At 44.9% G+C, this 18,798-nt stretch overlaps 1 protein-coding gene across 2 annotated transcripts in view; it reads left to right on the top strand.

Annotated features, from left to right (window-relative positions):
• The window catches only part of MARCHF10 (membrane associated ring-CH-type finger 10), a 279,236-nt gene that overhangs the window by 154,247 nt on the left and 106,191 nt on the right, over nucleotides 1-18,798 (top strand). For both annotated transcript variants that reach the window (XM_086923827.1, XM_086923826.1), the window contains exon 9: nucleotides 7,793-7,906. In XM_086923827.1, coding sequence (XP_086779953.1) covers nucleotides 7,793-7,906 — 114 coding nt within the window. The remainder of the gene's footprint in view (nucleotides 1-7,792; nucleotides 7,907-18,798) is intronic.

Consider the following 18,798-nt stretch of genomic DNA (forward strand, 5'->3'; position numbering starts at 1 on the left):
GTACTTGAAAGCTGGAAAACGCTGATCTTACCAAAGAAGCTTTGTTGTTGATGCTATTTTTAGAAGGAAAAAATATACGCTTTCTTGCATGGCACTTGGTTCACATTTTTCAACAAAAAATGATGAATTTTTTTTTATATTTTGGCTATTTTCTGGGTTCCCTAAAGGGGAATGCATAAACCCTGGGTACCTTTAGAATACCCAAACATGTGGGTAAAAAAGATGCAAATTGGCCTGCATACCTTTTGTGGACAAAAGTTATAAGCACGAAGCGCCCGAAACAGCGACATAAAAAGGGCTCAGCACTGGGGGTGGAAAAGCTTCAGTGACTAAAGGAATAATCAAAATCTTTGAAAAGGTACACAAATATAAGACAAATTACCAATGTACACAGTAGATCTTCTAAGATATATGGTATAAAGTACGCCCTGCGGTACATTATAAGGATATTGCAAGTCACTGAGGAAATCCATGACCCTATAAGGGATCAACGCTGAAGGCAGAGGGCCTTATTGCAATGGCATCACAGCGAGAGTAGGACCGTCCGACAGATAGTCCGGGGTCATATCCACTAGATTATGATGCAACTGCAGTGTAGGCGGTCGGAAACATCCCTCTTTCTATTGTGGTTCATGTTGCAGCCCAGAAATGGGCTGCAGCACAAGCCACAATAATAAAAGAGATGTTTTTAAACATCAGTGCACCGTGTGCCAGGCACCATGTGGGGCCTGGCACACAGTGCATAGATGTTTGGGGGGTCACCACATGTGCCCCCCGGCCACATGGGGGAGGTCCATGATGGACGGGGGCCCTGCTAGATGCCCTCAAAGTCCATTTCTGACAGACTTTCCATAGGCTGTGGGAAATGGACATCGAAATACATATGGCGGTGGCAGCCCAGACACCACCTTCATTGCAGGATTGTGGTCCAAACAATGCCCCGAAGGGCTCTTTGAGCCTGTCGGAGGTGTCAGTCTGCCCTTCTGACCACTGCGGTCCAACCGACTCCATCGTAATGCGATGCTTGGGCCGCTATACTGAATGTGGTTGGGATCTGCCACCAACGGCGTGTTGGTTGAGGTCCCACCAACATCCTAATGAGGGCCAGAGTTCCTTTATAAGGTGATGGAACTCTAAGGTGACTTGCAGTATCCTTATAATGTATGGCAGGGTGTATACATTATTCCTCATAATACATGGTCACACCATCACCTTTCCCACAAAGCACTTAAATCTTTGGTGCATACCTTTGTCACATGAAAAAGAGAACATGTTTGTAAACATGAAGGATAAAAAAAAAATACTTAGTGCAAAATTAAACATGCAAAAAAAGCTGTTAGATATAAATATATTAGAATCCAATTAAATAAGTCAGTTTAAAAACAAAGAATTAATAAAGTCATGAAAGTTTTCACTATAAACAAGAAATATTGGTTTTGCTGTCTCACATATTTGTATAAGATGTATGAAACATGCTTGAACATTATATAACTCTTGAAAATTGGATTTTTATATTTCAAGGCATTGTGCTCTTCAACTTGTGTAGTTGCATATATTGTTAAAATCAGGGTTTTTACGGTTGACCTGAAGAGTGAGCACAGCTCAGTCGCTTAGGACAAACAGTGTGCAGGCGAATCTAAAGCCATAACCGTTTTGCTGTCTTTGTATTGCTTTAAAAAACACTTGTTGCCATAAATATCTATTTTCTGCTTGTCAAGCAAAGCAATGTTTTGTTTTCCTTCAAATAGCTGCTTTAATCATGCTCTGTGACTTAACCTGCTTTTTCCCTGACTGCTGGCTCTTGCAGCAGGCATTGTGACGTCAGAACTCAACTGTAATAAGTTATTAAAGTTGAGCAGCTATGTCATTTCTTCATAATATGTGACTGGGTGTTTCACAAGTCGCCTAACATAAAGAAATTGGAGATGGGTTTTTATACAGGTATTGCAGAATCCCATTTATTATAAGGAAATTACAGTTAGGCACACCTACTAAAACAGATTTGCCACAATAATGTCACGACAAAACAGATGCAGAAGGCACTTACAATTAATGATTAATGTATTTTATTTTATGTATTTATTTTTTGGTCATTTTTATTGTTACTTCAAACATATTACATGGCACCAACATTAAGCAAACTTACTACTCGTAATCTTCCAGGTTCTTATGATACATTCATCTCCAAGCGCAAGGCCGAGTACCCCACACATTCAACGCCAATGATGTGCAGGCTACAAAGCTGACATTCCAGAGCATCTTTGTTTTGCTCCCCTACAATGTAATATCATTTGACGCTCGTGTCCTTTGGTCTTGGTGCCGCTGGCTGTATGGCAGAGAATGCCCCCACATTTACGTTACAGTTGGCAGCACCTATGAGCCACCTGGCCGGCGAAGGTTGTGGTTTCTTCGTCCACTGAATGCCTATTTCGCTATTTGCAAGCTGTAGTAGTAGTAGTTGTAGCTGTGGTAGTTGCATATCAACAATAAGGTATATTCTTTAGGTACATACACCAATATGGCTACATCTTGAGATCTGTATATGTCTGATCCACTAATATTGCCACCCAGAATTTAGTAAAATATTGACAGGTTTAAGCCAGTGCAGAACTCGATATTAACAACCTTTAAGTGGGATAAATTCTTGTGGCTCTGTAATGTGATGGCATGTCTCAATCGGTAATAGATAAAAACATCCAAAGCATTCATTTGACTATGACGTTTGTTTTTAAATTGCATACGTGACAGAAAAGGGTAATCTTGTACATATGTACTGGTTCAGTTAAGTGGCGTCTATTTAGAGAGTCCTTCCCCACTCTGTCAGTCGTCAGGGGCAGTCAGTACTGGATTGTCCAGAAGGGGGCGCCGGGGATGAGTACATGTAGGGTATATTTGCATGGCTGCATATTTTGTGCAATGTCCTCTTCTATGCTTCAATGGTGTGAAAACAGTCTCTGGCAATATATAGACAGATTAAGTAAGTCTCTACATCCATGTGAGCTATGAGTGGCTGGGGTGGTACCAATATTAAAGGCCTGCGCAGACAGCGACAGCCAGCCTTCCCTTGGCGAGTGTCCATGTCATGATTGTCTGGCCCAATTGCACCTAACATCATGCACACACCAATCTATTGCCTTAGTATGCAGAGATCTAGAGATGCTGTGGGGCAGTGAGATAGGGATGCTCAAAAACAAGCACAAAATCTTGGGCATGACGACCATTTTTGATATTGCTCTCTTACTGGATATTGAAAGTGGAAGCTGAATCCACTGGTGTATTTGCGTGCCAGGTTTCTACACTACGGAGTCATACTTGCCATTGAGGATGTTTACCTAGTCTCTATGTATCATAAATCCCAGGTCTTATTCATTCCTTTTTCCAGAGTAGGGAATAGTCTAATGTGAATGTCTAGGTGGACAGTGTCTGCGACTAAGTTTCAGATTTGGCCCAGCTCACTGATAACCCTCAGTAGTCCCCAAATGTCATGATTTCACAGAGCATCAACGTGAGGATGGTCTGTGTAAAGTAATATTTGTCTGATGATGTAGGACAGCCCAATGTTCTAGGTTTGCGATCCAAGGACTCCATCACTATTGTAAACAGGAGTGGTGATAGAGGACAGAAGTGTGCCCCCATTTTCATTCTGTTTAAGACTATGCATATAAAAGGCCATTTCAGGGAGTCAAAGGCCTTCTCTGCATCTAGAAAGGCACTAATCTCTGATTTTTTAGGGTCTATCTGGTGCATTATAGCCCATAATGTGTGTATGTTAGGGTTGGTAATTTTTGTAGGTATACTATTCAGCAGGACCAAGCCATTCCTTAGGAATGAATGGAAAGGCATTGCTTAATTGCGAGTTGCAATTTGCGAGGCTCTATTACGGAATTTGTAGGAATTGCAATTTTGTTTGCAATTCCTACATGCATAAGGAATTGCGATTCCTAAATAGCGATTCCCTAAAATTAGCTATTTAGGAATAGCAATTCCATTCTTTGATGCATGTGGCTCTAAGTCTTTGAATGCCTTGAAGAATTCCTCCATGAGGTTATCGGTCCGTCAAGGATCTCAACAGTGGTAAAAGTTTAATTTAATAGTAGTCTACCGTTATGCTGTAGCCAGGCCATGGCTATGTTGTCTAAGTAGTCAGATATGTGTGCTTCCTGAAATTGTGTTAAAGTGTAGAGATACAAATAGTATTCTATAAATACTGCTGAAATTTCGACTCTGGTCAACCAAAGTTCCACCTTTTGCATCTCTCACGCTCATGGTTATGTTGTTTTTAGTGTGATCTTTGAGCAGCCGTGTCAGAGTTCTAGTCGGGCTCTCTCCTTCACAACGTTCTCTGGCCTAAGCTTCTTTAGCCAGAAAGCCTTTTAGTCTGGGGACTCCATTATTAGTAAGCTTGGCTTCCAGTGCTTTAAAAAAAAAATTCTGCTCATGTAAGTGCGTATGCAGTGTTCAGTATGCCGACCTGTTTGGCTATACGCCTTCTTATAACGGGTTTAAAGCCTCCCATAACATGGAGCATGTCTACCGAACCTGCATTTAAATCGAAATATTCACTAATAAAGTTGGCTGTTTCTGCCCTAAAAACAGCATACTCCAGCGCGTGGGAGGGGAATCTCTACAGGGCCTCACTCTCCACACCACATTGGGATATGAGCTTCAACATTACGGGTGAGTGAAGAGGTAGAATGCAATGAATGTAAATCTGTGCATTTATCCTGTGCAGTATAATTGATATCTAAAACAAGAAATCTATCCTGGACAATAAATCATGAACTGAGGATTAATATGAATACTCCTTACCCTCTCCATATTTCTCTCTCCACATGTTGCACCGATCTCACATTTTGTACTCGCATCACAATGTCTCCGAGATTTTTTTGGAGGATGAGATTGGTTGTCATTTATCTTCCTTAGGATCGAGTACTAGACTGAAGTCCGCACCCCATATAATGTTCTGACCATGTGTTGTTGGCATATATCAGTGATTTCATTAAGCATATCAAGAGTCCACATGGTCAGGCTGAATACATTAATGATGATCATTGGGAAAATTTAAAGTGGCAATTATCATAACATATCTACCCCCAGGATCTTTGAGTACTCATTGGTATTTACAATCAACTGGTTCTCTGTTAGGATGGCAACACTGTGAATAGGAGCTATGTGATGGAAAAAAGCACTCCTCACCCCATTTATTGTAGAACCGATTGGGATTGGTATCCTACAGTGGTATAAAGTCAAGGTCCAACTCCCTCCAGTTTAGTTCATTGAGGCTGCCATCTTCATTAACTTAGACAATGGAAGTCACCATATTCCCTGATTTATGCAGAATCATTGTCATGTCTGCCTTTAGACGCAGATGTGGCCAGACCTTATCTTTATACTGTGATATTGTCAAGTTCTACAATTAATGGCATAAATAAAACGTCTAATGCAACATTCGTCTGGGTCAAATGTCTACTCCTTACCATGTCATGGTTAAATAACAACACATACAGATTTAAAACCGAAAAAATAAGTCTGAATTGACGTTCTTTTGCCTTATATGATCATAGGGAAATGTCTGGGATGCGTACCTTGATCCACACAATCTATGCCCGATATTCCTTAACTTATGTTAGAAATTCCAAGTTTTGATAAGATTTAGTGTATAAGGACTACAACTTAACCACTAGTCAGGAGAGGTCCTTCCCCCATATTATCATCTGAGATTCTGCCAGAGATGGTCTCACCTGCTGCCAGCACATTTCGCAGATGATGCTTCTCGCCTGAAGACTGAGCAAACTGATAAAGACAAGTCCCAGAGGAAGCCTGACCGACTGTTTGCCCTGTACAGTGGTGGGAAATTAGGGTGTAGGGCGATATTGCAGCTCTGATATTGCTGGGGGGGGGGGAGGGGGGTGTGGGGGGCGGGGTTGACTCTCTTGTAAGGCCTAGCCCTGCATCACTGTGGTAGTCAGGTTTTGGCACCAGTGAGCATGCTCAACAATAAAAATGGCTGTGAAATTGTCTTGCCCGATCATCTGTCAGCATGGCTTTCCACAAACAGCTCAGGTATCACCAAGTGTGTTGGCTAAGCCATTCCCATAATTTGGATGTTGTTGTGACAGAACTTTACCTCCATATCTTCTTTTTTGGCCTTCACTGGCACCAGTGTCTTTTCTGTCGCTAGGAGGTTGTCCACATGAATATTGTGGTCTTCTTCAGGCTCTGAAACCTAGCGTTCCACACCTCCAGAGCAAGCATTTTGCCTCTCTAAGCTTTCAGTCATGTAGTCGTCAGCTTGTCACCACATCCAGTTTACCATTAATTGCCTTTAGGCTTGCCTTTAAAACAAGGAGCAGGAGTTTGACCTCCACAACCGCCATATAAGCTCCAGGGGACTCAGGGTTCAGATTGCTCGAGCGGTCTCTGGTGCTCTTTGGCTGCTCAGTGCATACTGTGACTCGCAGCAGCATAGCGCGGGTTCAAACAGCACTGTCAGGAACTTTATTGCCACCGCATGTGCGCCGGGCTTTCAGTCTATATTACTGTTTTTGAGGTTAGTAGAGTAAATTTCTCATCAATGTAGTCCAGGGATTATGAGGAGGAGCAGCATGTAGCTTCAGCATGAGGCAGGATGAGGCTGTCCGCCACATGGCCAGTCCATCAGGATGGGCATGATCCTTCTATCCAGTATAACATCCACACACCGCCTCAGCGCAAGGCCAGATTAAAATCCCCAGGGTCTCTGTTGTTCAGCAGCAAGGACCCCTTGGCAAGATTTCCTCTGCCCCCGTCCTACGCAGTAGGCGCTGCGCAGTCAGGGCTCCGATCCACCATGTGGCCATTGCCGGTCCTTCGAAGCATGTCCATGCGGTCCGGCCATCCTCATGTGACCGGGGGTGCATGCGAGCTGCAGCAGCGGACACCCCAATCAAAGGATCACATCAGTTTGACATCGAAGCCTAGGAGAAGCATTAGGAGCAGGATACAGGCCCCTCAGGCTGGTACCTCGCTATCAAGAGGGCCTCTGTTTTGCATCATCACACCTTCTGCCCTCGATGAGTCATCTATTTTAAATATTGCTGCAAACTGGGCAGATTTAGGCAACTATGTTACACGTGTAGACAGTAAATCGTATTTTATAAAAAATTACATTTGTGGTCGTTCGAAATATGTGTCTAATCTAGAAGGATGCTTATACCATCTGCATATGATACAGCCAGACTACCAGAAATATCTAAGTGTAGGACATATTTAAAATGGCAGTAAAGCAATCTTAATATGATGGGACAAATATCGCATTTATCCTGCACCTTGGATTTCCCAAATAGGCCAGTAATGCTGTTACCATCCCCGCCTTCAATTCTGAGCACTTTGTATTCGGCCCCTAAACTACTTCTGGTGAGTAACGCATTAATTGCATTGCAATGAATTATTGTGTGTAATCAGAATCGTGAAGTGGTCTCAAGTCATGTGTGCCATTAATTGTATGGGCCTACAAGCTGCAACATAAAAGTGTGGATGGCTAAAATACAGTATACTAGATGTTGGGTGTTACATGGTACCATTTGCGATCTGCTCCAAAGATCACAGAAAGGCGGTGTTTCAATGGGAAAGCATAAAATATGCAATTAGACATTTCAGTGATTTGCACCACATTTTTTACATTTCAGAACGTGTCAGTTTCCAAATGCTATCCTCCATAACCATCCTTATAATGTTTGCTTCTCACACACAAATGCTGGAAGTATTCTGTCTTGAGGATCAGCCAACTCATAAAGCTTTTTGCACTCCACAGGGCCAGAGCGAGCTCATGAATTCGGGACTCTACCTCATGCTGCTCCTTCACCTGTATGAACAGAGGTACGCCGAGCTGCTGCGGCTCACACACAGCCGAGCCAGAAGGGACATGGTAAGAGGAAGATGTGAGCGGTACAAGTGAGGTCCCAAGCAATGAACTAACAATGGCTGTAATGCTTATTAGGATTGCAATTTGTCGGGATACTAAACCAAGTTGGTAAAGGTCTTTTAAAATATAAATTTATTTCAATATGACTATATACAAATACATATTAGTCTGTTATGATACGTTTGTTGTCCATCTATTTCATTTAAACACACCTTCATGGAAATTGCAAGATTACCTTGATCAGTGGATGTCCACTTTAAATAGCAGAGGAGGAATAGAGGAGCCCTGTTTGCATTGTTTTTATGCTGAGTTTCATTGAGTGTATTTGGACCATGAATAATGGTTTGATCCGTTTGAGTGGCATTCCAGAGAACCCATTTATTTTCGGAGATGGGTGTGTAGTATTCAGTGATCTACTAAGTTGTACTCGGCTGAGACCCAAGAGGATAGATACAGATGGTATATTGCCTTCCAGAGTTGGTTTTGTTCCTTAGGCAGGGCCGGACTGGCAGTTGTGAGCACTGGGCATTTCCCCAGTGGGCCAGAGAGGTGGGGGCCGGTTTTGTACCTGTGGGGGCAGGTTTTGTTCCTGGGGGCCGGTTTCGCAGCAGTACTGCAATATCGGCACCCTGCAACAAACAGTCGAGCAGTGCTTCTCACTAGCACACCCCCCACCCCACATTCCTCAGGCTGGTCGAGATACAATCTGCCAGGACTGGTTGCTGTTCCCAGTCCCACCATGTCCTCAGGACTCCAATGTCTGCTTGTCATCTGCTCTTGGCTTCCAAATACTCAGGGAGCTGGCGGGTGGCAAAAACCTTCAGTAACTTAAATGAGAATGTGAGGTTTGCGTCTGCCGTCAATATCTTGGGGAGAGGAAGATGTGGCGTGTTTGAGAAACATTATTAGTCATCATCTCTCTGTTGTTCTGCAGTTCTAATGATTTCATTGATTCTGTTCTGCAGAGTTCAGTGATCTGTGCTGTAAATGCAGAGGAAGGATCCGGTATCACTAGTATAGTCCTAGCACTAGTCTAGGAAAGTACCAGCCTTATATTTAAACCAGTGGCGATTCACCTGCTGGCTTGGAGTTCAACGTGATTGGTTATTTGGTTATGTCACTAACTTGTTAGGAGTGTGGAGATCCACACTTGCTGGAGTTCAGTGGATGTGGCTTTGCTTGAGAGATAGGAGTTGACTTGGAAAGATAGTGATGATGCCATCATGTTTTAGGGTTCATTGACAATGTGCTTCTCCATCTGTTGTAGTGCAGGAAGGTGAATTATTAGGTGGTTTTTTTTTGTGTGCGAGGTGGGTTTTGGCAGGTTTTTGTTCCGACAAAGGTGCGGGAGGGTGGGGTCGAAAGTATCCTCATGATCCACTGTGATCAGTAGTGCATTTGAAGCTGTTGGGACATAAAGGGCTGCCTGTATAGTGTCAGCTGGTGAACTTTGAGCGTGGGGGGCTGGGGGTGTAAATGCTATGCACAAACTTTGTAAAGTGAATGGCTCCACGTCCCCCAGAGGCAGTTTGGGGTAGATAGGGATTTTGTTTTTCCAAAGAACATTTTTCTTAAAAGAGATTTTTTTAAAATGCATGTTAGACCTCAACCTTTTGGTATATTGGCTACCAAGCTTTATGTGTGAGGTGACTCACATGAAATAATTAATTGCTTTAATGGCGTGACAACGTCTGGTGCTCCGTAGGAATAGTTGGGCTTTACAAATGTTTTAACAAAACAACTTGACAGCGCAGTGTCTGGAAATTGGCTAAAAACCCACAAGTATTACAGTCAGATCAAAAAATCAAATGATGTAATTTTACAAAGCCTTTTCCAATAACTCCCGAAGGGAAAGTTTAAAGACCAAATCACAGATTTAATCCCCAGTACAATTTATCACAACTACAAAATAATCTGGTTGTCTCAAAAAAAGGGGGGGGGGCAGAAAACAGGTTATCACAACAACTAAGGTTGAACACATCCAGCGTATATCCACAATGAAATCAGCCCAGAGAGAGTTTAGAGAGAGAGAGAGAGAGAGAGAGAGAGAGGCAGCCTTCGCCAGATGATAGGATGTCCATCAACTACCAAAAGAGGCCAGTGTCATCATTTGGATATCCTTCCTTCCTAAAACAACTCTTCCAGGTCACTGAGAAAGATGCTGTGGGATCGGATTGCGATCAAACTGCAATAAACAACAGCAGAAAGAAGTATAGACCAACAGGAAGAAGATTACTCAGTTAATTGTTGTCTCCTATTAAGAGTGGACATCAGTAGCTTGGGTGATGGAAAAGTCAGTGCAGTGCTAGTGCTAGCCCTATCCGTCGGTGCCTCGGACTCTCCTGAGTCAGTGGGAAGTGACTCAGGAGAGTCCGAGGCACCGACGGATAGGGCGGGGTCTCACATAGCTGAGTTGTTACCGGGTGAGGTGAGGTTTTTATCTCATACAAAACAAGTGTGAAGATCACTCTGCTTGTATTGAGATATTTTCATAAAGGTTGTATTCAGACTATTAGTGTGAGCACATTCCACTTTTTTGAAGAATGCAGTAGCAATCTTTGTATTTAGGTCCTGAAGAAAGCCTGGGCTAGTGGCCCTTTAGGCTGAAACTAGTCGACCACACTGTAAAGCGGTCTATTTGTGAGTGAGATTAAAAAGGAAATGGGAGAGAAAAAACATACTTTAATGGAAATATCTCTGCCAGTCCATTTAAAATAGTGCAAAAGCAGTTTCCAACATAGGTAATTGGGCTAAGATAATGTTGTCACTTATATCCTTCTAATATAGCACAATGGTGTATTTACTGGCATCAAGGAGCTGCATTCTAACTGAAAGTCATGGGATTAGATCCTTATTGTTTTTAGGTTCAAGCCTACCGTCTGCCTAGCCTACCGACATATTGGGGACATTCAGAAAGTTTCCCTGGGAATGCATTCCAGCCATTGCTTACCAGTGGTTTTGTGGTTTGTAACTCACATTTTCTGGATTTCTTTTTGCTCTCTTTATTTGTTTTAGGCAGTGCAGCTTGATTTTGTCCCTCTCAAGGAGCAAAGCCTTTTCACTCTACCTCTCCTAGTATTCGCCCATGAGTGCTCCTTTCAGTAAACAGGCTTGTAAATCTCGTTCTTATTTTGTCACATTTACTTTGTGTTCAAAGACTGAGGTCAAATGTCAGCCTCTGTCTTTGGAGGGAGCTTGGTGCTTATATGTGACGATCTTGCTGGATACCAGGGCAGTGTAGGAAAGATTTTCTTTTTAGCACATATTTAAATTAACTGTGCAAGTATTTCAGAAAATATGGAATTAGGAAAGCACAAATGAAGCACATTTTTGTTAATTCGGAATTGTGTTAGAAATATACTTTAACATGATCAAAACAAATCAATACACTTACTGATGCCATTTCCACACATTATTGTTTGTGCGCTGTACGTTTTATTACTATCACTATATGTATGAGTAAATGTATTGGTAATTTCTGGAATGGCAGTGTGCTACTAAACCATGCATACTCCATTCTACACCACTCCACTCTGCACCACTCCTCGCAGATGCACTCCACTCTGCACCACTCTACACCACACCACTGCACTCTGCACCATTGTACTGTACTCCACTGCACTCTACTCCACTTCACTCTACGCCACTTTACTGTACTCTATGCCAGTGCAATTCTACTTCACAACACTGCACTCTACAGCACTACAGTCTAGGCCACCAACTCTATTCTGCACAACTGCACTCTGCAACACTGCACTCCACGCCAATAGACTGCTCTGTGCCACTCTACTGTGTACCTCTTTACACCACTGCACTGTATGCAACTCTGTTCAGAACCACTGCTTTGTACACCACTGTACTCTACTCCACTTTAGTCTACTCTGCACCACTCCGTTCTACTATGCAATACTTGCATTCTACGATGCTGTATTGAACGCTGCTGAACTCTATGCCGCTGCACTCTACGCCACTATACTTCGTAAGACTATGCGCCAGTGAACTCTACACCAGTTCACTCTACTCTACGCCACTCCACTGTTCCCCACTCTACGCCACTCCACTGTGTGCCACTCCATTAAACAGCACTATATGCCACTCCACTTTACGACACTGTACTCCGCTCCTTGCCACTCCACTTCACGACACTCCACCCCACCGTCCTCTATGCTGTACAGCAGCCACGCTGGTGTACAACATGGCTAAACACTTTGGCAAAGAGAGTAGCTCTTGCATAGGTGAAATCTATTGCCTTTGCTAGTGCTTGTTTCTCAGACTGTTGTTATTCTAAGATTTCAAAGAAGGGCCCATCTGGTAATTAATAAAGTCTTGTTAGTACAGGCAACCCCAATTACTGCAACACGTTTTATAGCCTAACTTTGTGTTTCTCCCAACCATTTAACTCTTAACAAATATCTACAAGTATGTACGTTATGTGAGCCCTAACTGGTGTAACCCTCATATATTAAGTGACATTTCCTGTACATTGATTTACACACTTGCATGATTTATTGTGTCTCTGTGTGTGATGTAAAGTGCTATGACAGCCTGCACTAGGATGAGCAGTGCTATAAAAGAACTAAATAAGGATTAAATGAGTAGGTGCCATTTAAATTATTTGTGATTAATTACTCATATACACAGATAAAGATTGCATTCTAACAGTGCATGCACATCTCTTAGTTGGGGTGTGAAAAAAGTCAAAAACTGCCTCGAAGCCTTAGTTTAAGGTACTTGTGAAATAAGCTATGTGCCTTTGTTTCCTTCCATTGCATTGACAACTAGGTTTGGGCTCCAGATGCTCCCAGCCAAGAAGGGCTGATGGCCATTTAAATCAGGGCTTTGTGTGTGCCGAGCTGGAAGTGAATGGAAGAAAGCCCCCTCGCAGCCTGTGGGTTACTGCACCAAACGAAATGCAGGCATGGTGAGGGCGCAGCTGAATTGTGTCCCCTGTCGGAAGATGACACCAGGACAAATTCAGCATATTTCCCAGGGTCAGCCAGATCCTTGATCTGTCCCAGAAATAGCTGCGAAAAACGGAATCCGGAAGGCTCCCGCTACTTGCCAAGTGGCTGTCTGTTCTATCTTTCCCACTGTGAGAAGTTGGCCTGGCATATGCTGTCCACTATTCTAGTGGGCACCTTGCACCAGTCCAAATGACCCTTATTGATGGTAGGTTTAAAGACAACCTTTATAGGTATACTATATCTAAGTAAGGGGTGCAGACCAGGCGCGCAACACCCATTGGACTCAAAGGGCTTCAGCCCCCCCCCCCCCATAGTGTGTGGCAGCCCGGGATGAGACAGCTTCCTGGGCACACACACAGCCGCACCTGAGTACTTCACAGGTCTTTAAAAGACCTTTTACTTGTTAATGAGACTTTGATGTTTTTCACCCCTTCTTAGAGCCCCTGGAGTTCCACTCTGCCTTTTGCTTGAAGAATCAGCCCCCCCCCCCTGAAATGTTTTCTTAGCCCCCCAAACTCCTCCCACTCCCCCGAAACTTGACTCTAGTTCCGCCTCTGGTGCAGACACCACCTTACCCAGGCTGCAGTAGCAGACCTGTGGTGCCATTATGTAAGGCTTCCCAGGGGTGGCATAATACAAGCTTTAGCCCCTGGTAGGCCTCTGGGGTACCTATGCCCTTGGTACCTAAGGTACCATACACTAGGGACTCACAAGGGTAACCCAGTAACCAATCTGGAGTGTACCTAATGTACATGCAATCAATTTAGAGAGGGAAACAGATAGGCTGGGACCCTGGATAGCAGGATCCCAGCCAAACTAAGTCAAAAACCATCAAAACACCAGGCAAAAGGTGGGGCTAACCATGCAGTCGGATTCCACCTTCCTACACCCACCTAACTTTATTTTTTTTTTACGCTTCCCATTGCGCCTGCTGCGTTACAGTGACAGGGCCCAGCAGCAGCTCTGGGTCTTAAAAGACAGGATTTTCCAGAGGCTCCAGGCTGTGATGAGATAAAAGGCCAGTGGTTCTGTGGGTTCAGGATGATGGTTGGTGTGATGGCATATGTCTTTGATGTTGAAGGTAAATCCAGCGAGCCACAGATGAACTGTCATGAATGTGGGCCATAATGTTAGTAGGGTGAAGAGGAATATAGCGATTGTATTGACCGTAACTGGAATTAAGGTGTCATTCGCTAAACGAAAGCAAGTTTGAGATCAGCAAAATAGGACCGTTTGTCCTCAGCATGGCATCTGCGCGGGGGCATGGGGCTGGGAGGGATCTCGTAGTGATCAACTTTAAGGGATGGTGGAAACTCCAGTGGAGTCTTCCAGGCTCGATTACCAGGGTTGGCGCATTGTTCTTCCCGTAGTGATACAGTACAATGACGTCAAGCGGGAGCCTTCTTGCATGCAGAAAAGCTGCGGCAGCGTGAGCTATACACGGGATAATTGACGTTGCCCTGTCTTGATATAATGGACGTGGGTATTCGACAGCAGCATCAGCCTTGGAGCACTCGGGTTTCCCCTCTGATTGCTCAGAGCCGCTATGCCCTGCCTCGGCAGACTTGTTTAATTCGCCCCCAGGGTCCCAGATCTCCTCAGATTCTGATAGATCACCTTGAGCTATGGTTTTCACGAGGTACCGTGCTCCGCCTCCAGCTCTCCTGAGTGTGACGAATATAGTGGTGTCAGTTCTGAAAGGTCACGCGCATTGATCCAGTGGCCTTTGAGCTTACAGCGAGCAGTTTACAATCATTATACTCCTAAAATGACATTTTATTTGGATGTATCCCTTTGGGCGCAATCTGTGGCATGATGAAAGTGCGTACTCACAGGTGGGGCGGAGAAAACGTCATCATTGAGACTGACAGTGAGGCCCAGGAGTGCGAACAGACCACTACATTCCATGTTTGCCTGTAAATGAGGGGAAAAGAGGTCTCCATTATTTACTAGCATTATGCTCATTGCACCCTTGCAACGCTACTGCTCCATGGTCTAAGTCTGTGTGTTTTTGCTACAATATTCACACCGTGGGTAACTGGGGCGTCCCCTGTAAGACTGAAAGAGGTGGGGGAGGGTTGGAGCGGTATCTGACTGTATTAATCAAAGGCGAGGTGAGGACGGAGAGGCAGTCTTGCCAAGTATCACGCATTAGGTGTGATGCTCACGCATTTCAGTGTGGTGTTCCGCATCACCACACTGAAATGCATTGTCACGCATTTTGCCACCTGCCAGCCCATGCCACCAGCAGCACCTGTGCATTGGGCTCTGCTGCTCCCAATAGACATGCTGTGTTGCTGCGCTGAGTTCCTAAATAGTTAAATCCCTCTGCTCTCAGCTCTGGAGTGGCTGAGAGCTCTACAATGTAGCAAATCTGCAGCCTGTGCCGTCAGACAACAATGCAGCAATTATTCTGGCTGCGGCGCCGCAGCGCTTCGTTAATTGACTCACTCACTGCTGCCAATGACGGGGTGGGGGAAGGGCTTCACACTGACTGCCTTCCCCTGACAAATTCGAATTTATTCTCTGATAAAAGCCATACTCTTTAATAGAATCAGCCATTTTGAAAGGAGGGCTTTCTGTTATGATGAAGTGGAACAGGCTAGAACAAAACTGTGTGCCTTACACAACGTCTTGGCTGCGACTTGCAGTGCTTTTCTGCTGATCTGTTTTGTGACACCTTTGCACGCCAAAAGGGCTTATTTGTATTTTCACTTTGCCTACACTAAAGTGCTGTACAGAGGACAAGCAATCATAGAATTACACTAGGCACAAAGAAGAAATGGTCAACAACAACAAGTTGAAGTTCTCAGAATTGCAGAATTCAGAGTAATTGCTGCTGCCTGATAAGTTTGCAGCACCGCATTAATGAATACAGCGGCGCGACCGACCAAATCCGATCAAGCTGGGCCCACCGCGGCTGACAAGTAACACCCGGACTCAAACTACGGCGCCGGAGTGGTGCCGGGCTAGGAAGCTGCGCGCCACACCCTGCACAGCGCTTCGTCCCACCGGCGTTCCTTCAACTTGCCATAGAAGCCTCAGGTAGAGTGCTAAAGTTACTCGAGGCGCGGTGCAGCCTATCGGATCAGCTTGAGCGCAGTGCCCTCATGAGAATCAGCATGGTGCCACCTTGCAGGTTCATGTTGCTTTTCACCAACTAGCACCGATCCACAGACGTAGTGTCATTGTCACTTTTCTATGACGGCTGCAACTAGATTTTCGGCTTCAAACGTCAAGAGCTTCCTACTTGAGCCACGCGTGTTGGCATCGTTGAAACACCAGGTATTTTCTACGTCATTGGATTCCGTAGGTCACTCACTGAAGCCAAGTGAATCAATCTCCACTGTGAGCATGCTTAGTGTAACAAAGGTAACTCGATCCCCAAGGATTCTTTAATGCCAACAGACTCTCTTTCTGTTCACTTTCTGTTGCTTTTCTCTTATGACCACTCTTAATTTATCGAACCCTGCCTGATTCACTAAATGACTGGGCATAGCTGCCAAGAATTCAGATTGCTATGTGTGACGTTTTCATAATTTCAGTGTAATAATAAGTCAGCCATTGCAGGCGTCTGTAGCAGTTTTAATATCTTATTAGTGTCTCATTGCTCAAATACGTGTAGTTTCTGATTTTTTTGTTTGTATATATTTTATTAGCATTTCTTAAACATTGCAATTATATTCAATACATGTACCGACAGTCATCAGAGGATTAAGGAAGAGGTAAATGATAAACGCATATCTTCTGCAATTTTCACAATATCACGACAGTTACATTTTACAATAGCGATGCAAAAGAAGACTGCGTAGGCATAACGGCATTCCAACAAACAAATTGTTAATTTTGGATATACTGTATCTTATACGTCAACATGGGTGTTGACGTCCAGCATTGGTGACAGCTATAGGGAAGACATAATGATGCATCACCGTTTGGGGTTGCATGTTTTCCCTGAATTTTTGTGTTCCCTGTCTATTCCTTGCAGGCAGTGTACAATGTGTCATGTACCGTTGGTGCTTGTGAAAAGATCTGGGCGTCAATTATAGTGTAATAACTGATCATTTGTATGCCAATTTAACTGTGTCGTGCTAGCGGGGAAATATCCTGGTTACATGTCATAAACGTTATGGAAACAGGAAAACAGGATAGAACAGGGAGTAAGAGAAGGTAAAAATGTGAGGCATAGAAAGAAAGAAGGAACTTCCTCAGATATACAAGTAGGAAAGGGGGGGTTGTAAGAAAATTAGTGTTTGTGATGGAATTAGAGTGAGGTAAGAGTGCCAATGCGGTGTGTGAAGCGTCAATATGCGATCGTAGGGGCAGGTCCACTAGGTCTTAGCATAGTCACTGGTTATGTCCTGTGCGTGGGGTGAGTTCCCTCCCTGAAGGGGGGGGGCAGCGTGTTTTTGCGTAGTGTCCAAGAGGTCGGTAATATCAGGGGGCAAGTGGGTTTCTGATACGTTGTGCAAAATGTTCTTGCGGTGTTGCTGCGTTGCTGTGTTATGCGACGTGTCTTGTACCCTGTCGCCAATAGGGGAGAAGGTGGCGGGCGCGTAGGGTCACTGCTCCGGCCCATGCTTATGGTCAGTTCCGAGAGTGGATCTCTTCTCAAGTGATTCCTTGTTCCAGGCTTGCTCGCTGGAAGGAGTTCAGGGTGTCATCCCAGTGCTGCGCAATGGGGAACTTCTCTCTTCTCGGCGCATTACCGTGCCCTCCGCCCTCGCCCAATTAGTGAAAGAGGCGTGCCATTGCCGAATATGTGGGGGCTCGTTGCTCTTCCAGTGCCTGGTAAGCAAACGCTTAGCCGTAACAAGGCCCAGGTCCCACAACCTAGCCGGTACCTTATTCAGCTTGGTTCTTTTATAGAGCCCTAGGATGCAGGCTTCCCATGTGTGCGGTATATTCTCTGCAGTGCACCGTGTCAGTAGTGTTGTGATCATTTCCCAGTATGACTGTATATTGGGGCACAGCCAAAGCATGTGCAAGAGATCTGCTCCTACCAGTCAGCATCTCTGACATGCCATATTGGTGACTGAAAAATATCTGTTGTTCTTATCTGGTGATAGGTATGCTCGGTGCAAGATGTAGAATTGTATGGTCTTGAAGCGGGAGTTACGTGGGACGTTGTCTGGGCTATTCAGCACCATTGTCCATTCTTTGTCCGTCCAGTCTCTCCCCCTATCCACCGCCCATTTGTCTCTTAGTGGTTGAGTAGAGTGCTGTGTATGCACCAGTAGGGCCTGTGCTAACCAGTGCACCACGTGTATGCCGTTCCCCATGACATGTAGGTATTGTATGAAGTGGTGCATTGGCGGTTCCTCAGACATGTCACCCCAGGCATCCGTCAGCGCATGTACTAGGGATGCATGCAAAAGAAACTGACCGGCCGGCAAGCCTGTGCCCGCAGTGAGCTCTGCAAAAGGGAGCAGAGCTCCGTTCTCGTACTGGTCTCCCAGTGTCTCCACTCCCGCCTTCGTCCATCTGTCCAGCGTGGTTTCCGTGACTACTCCACCTTCTCTGGGGGTGCCCAGCAGGGGGAGCACTGGGGCGTACAGTCTCGCCATTCGGGTCAGCCTTAAGCTGCGCAGAAAGCACCTGCGCCCCACCGCTAGGTGTAGTTGTGTAGGGCAGGGAGTCTTAGAGGATGGAACAATGTGCAAATTTGCATACGGGTCCAGGTAGTGGTGTATGTGGCAGTATCTGCCAAGTTCCTGCCGTCCAGCCATCCCGACACCCACTGCATTTGTGCCGCCAAGTAGTACAGTTCCAAGTTGGGGACTGCGAGGCACCCAGCTTCAGTGGGTGAATATAGCTTCGCCATCGCCACACGGGGTCGCCCTGTGTTCCAAATAAGGCCGCGGAGTAAGGTTTCCAGCTCGCGAAACAGTTTGGCATGGACGTAGTTCGGGATATTGGCGCAGTAATACA

Source organism: Lissotriton vulgaris, chromosome 5 (assembly GCF_964263255.1).
Source record: "Lissotriton vulgaris chromosome 5, aLisVul1.2, whole genome shotgun sequence".
Classification (NCBI taxonomy): domain Eukaryota; kingdom Metazoa; phylum Chordata; class Amphibia; order Caudata; family Salamandridae; genus Lissotriton; species Lissotriton vulgaris.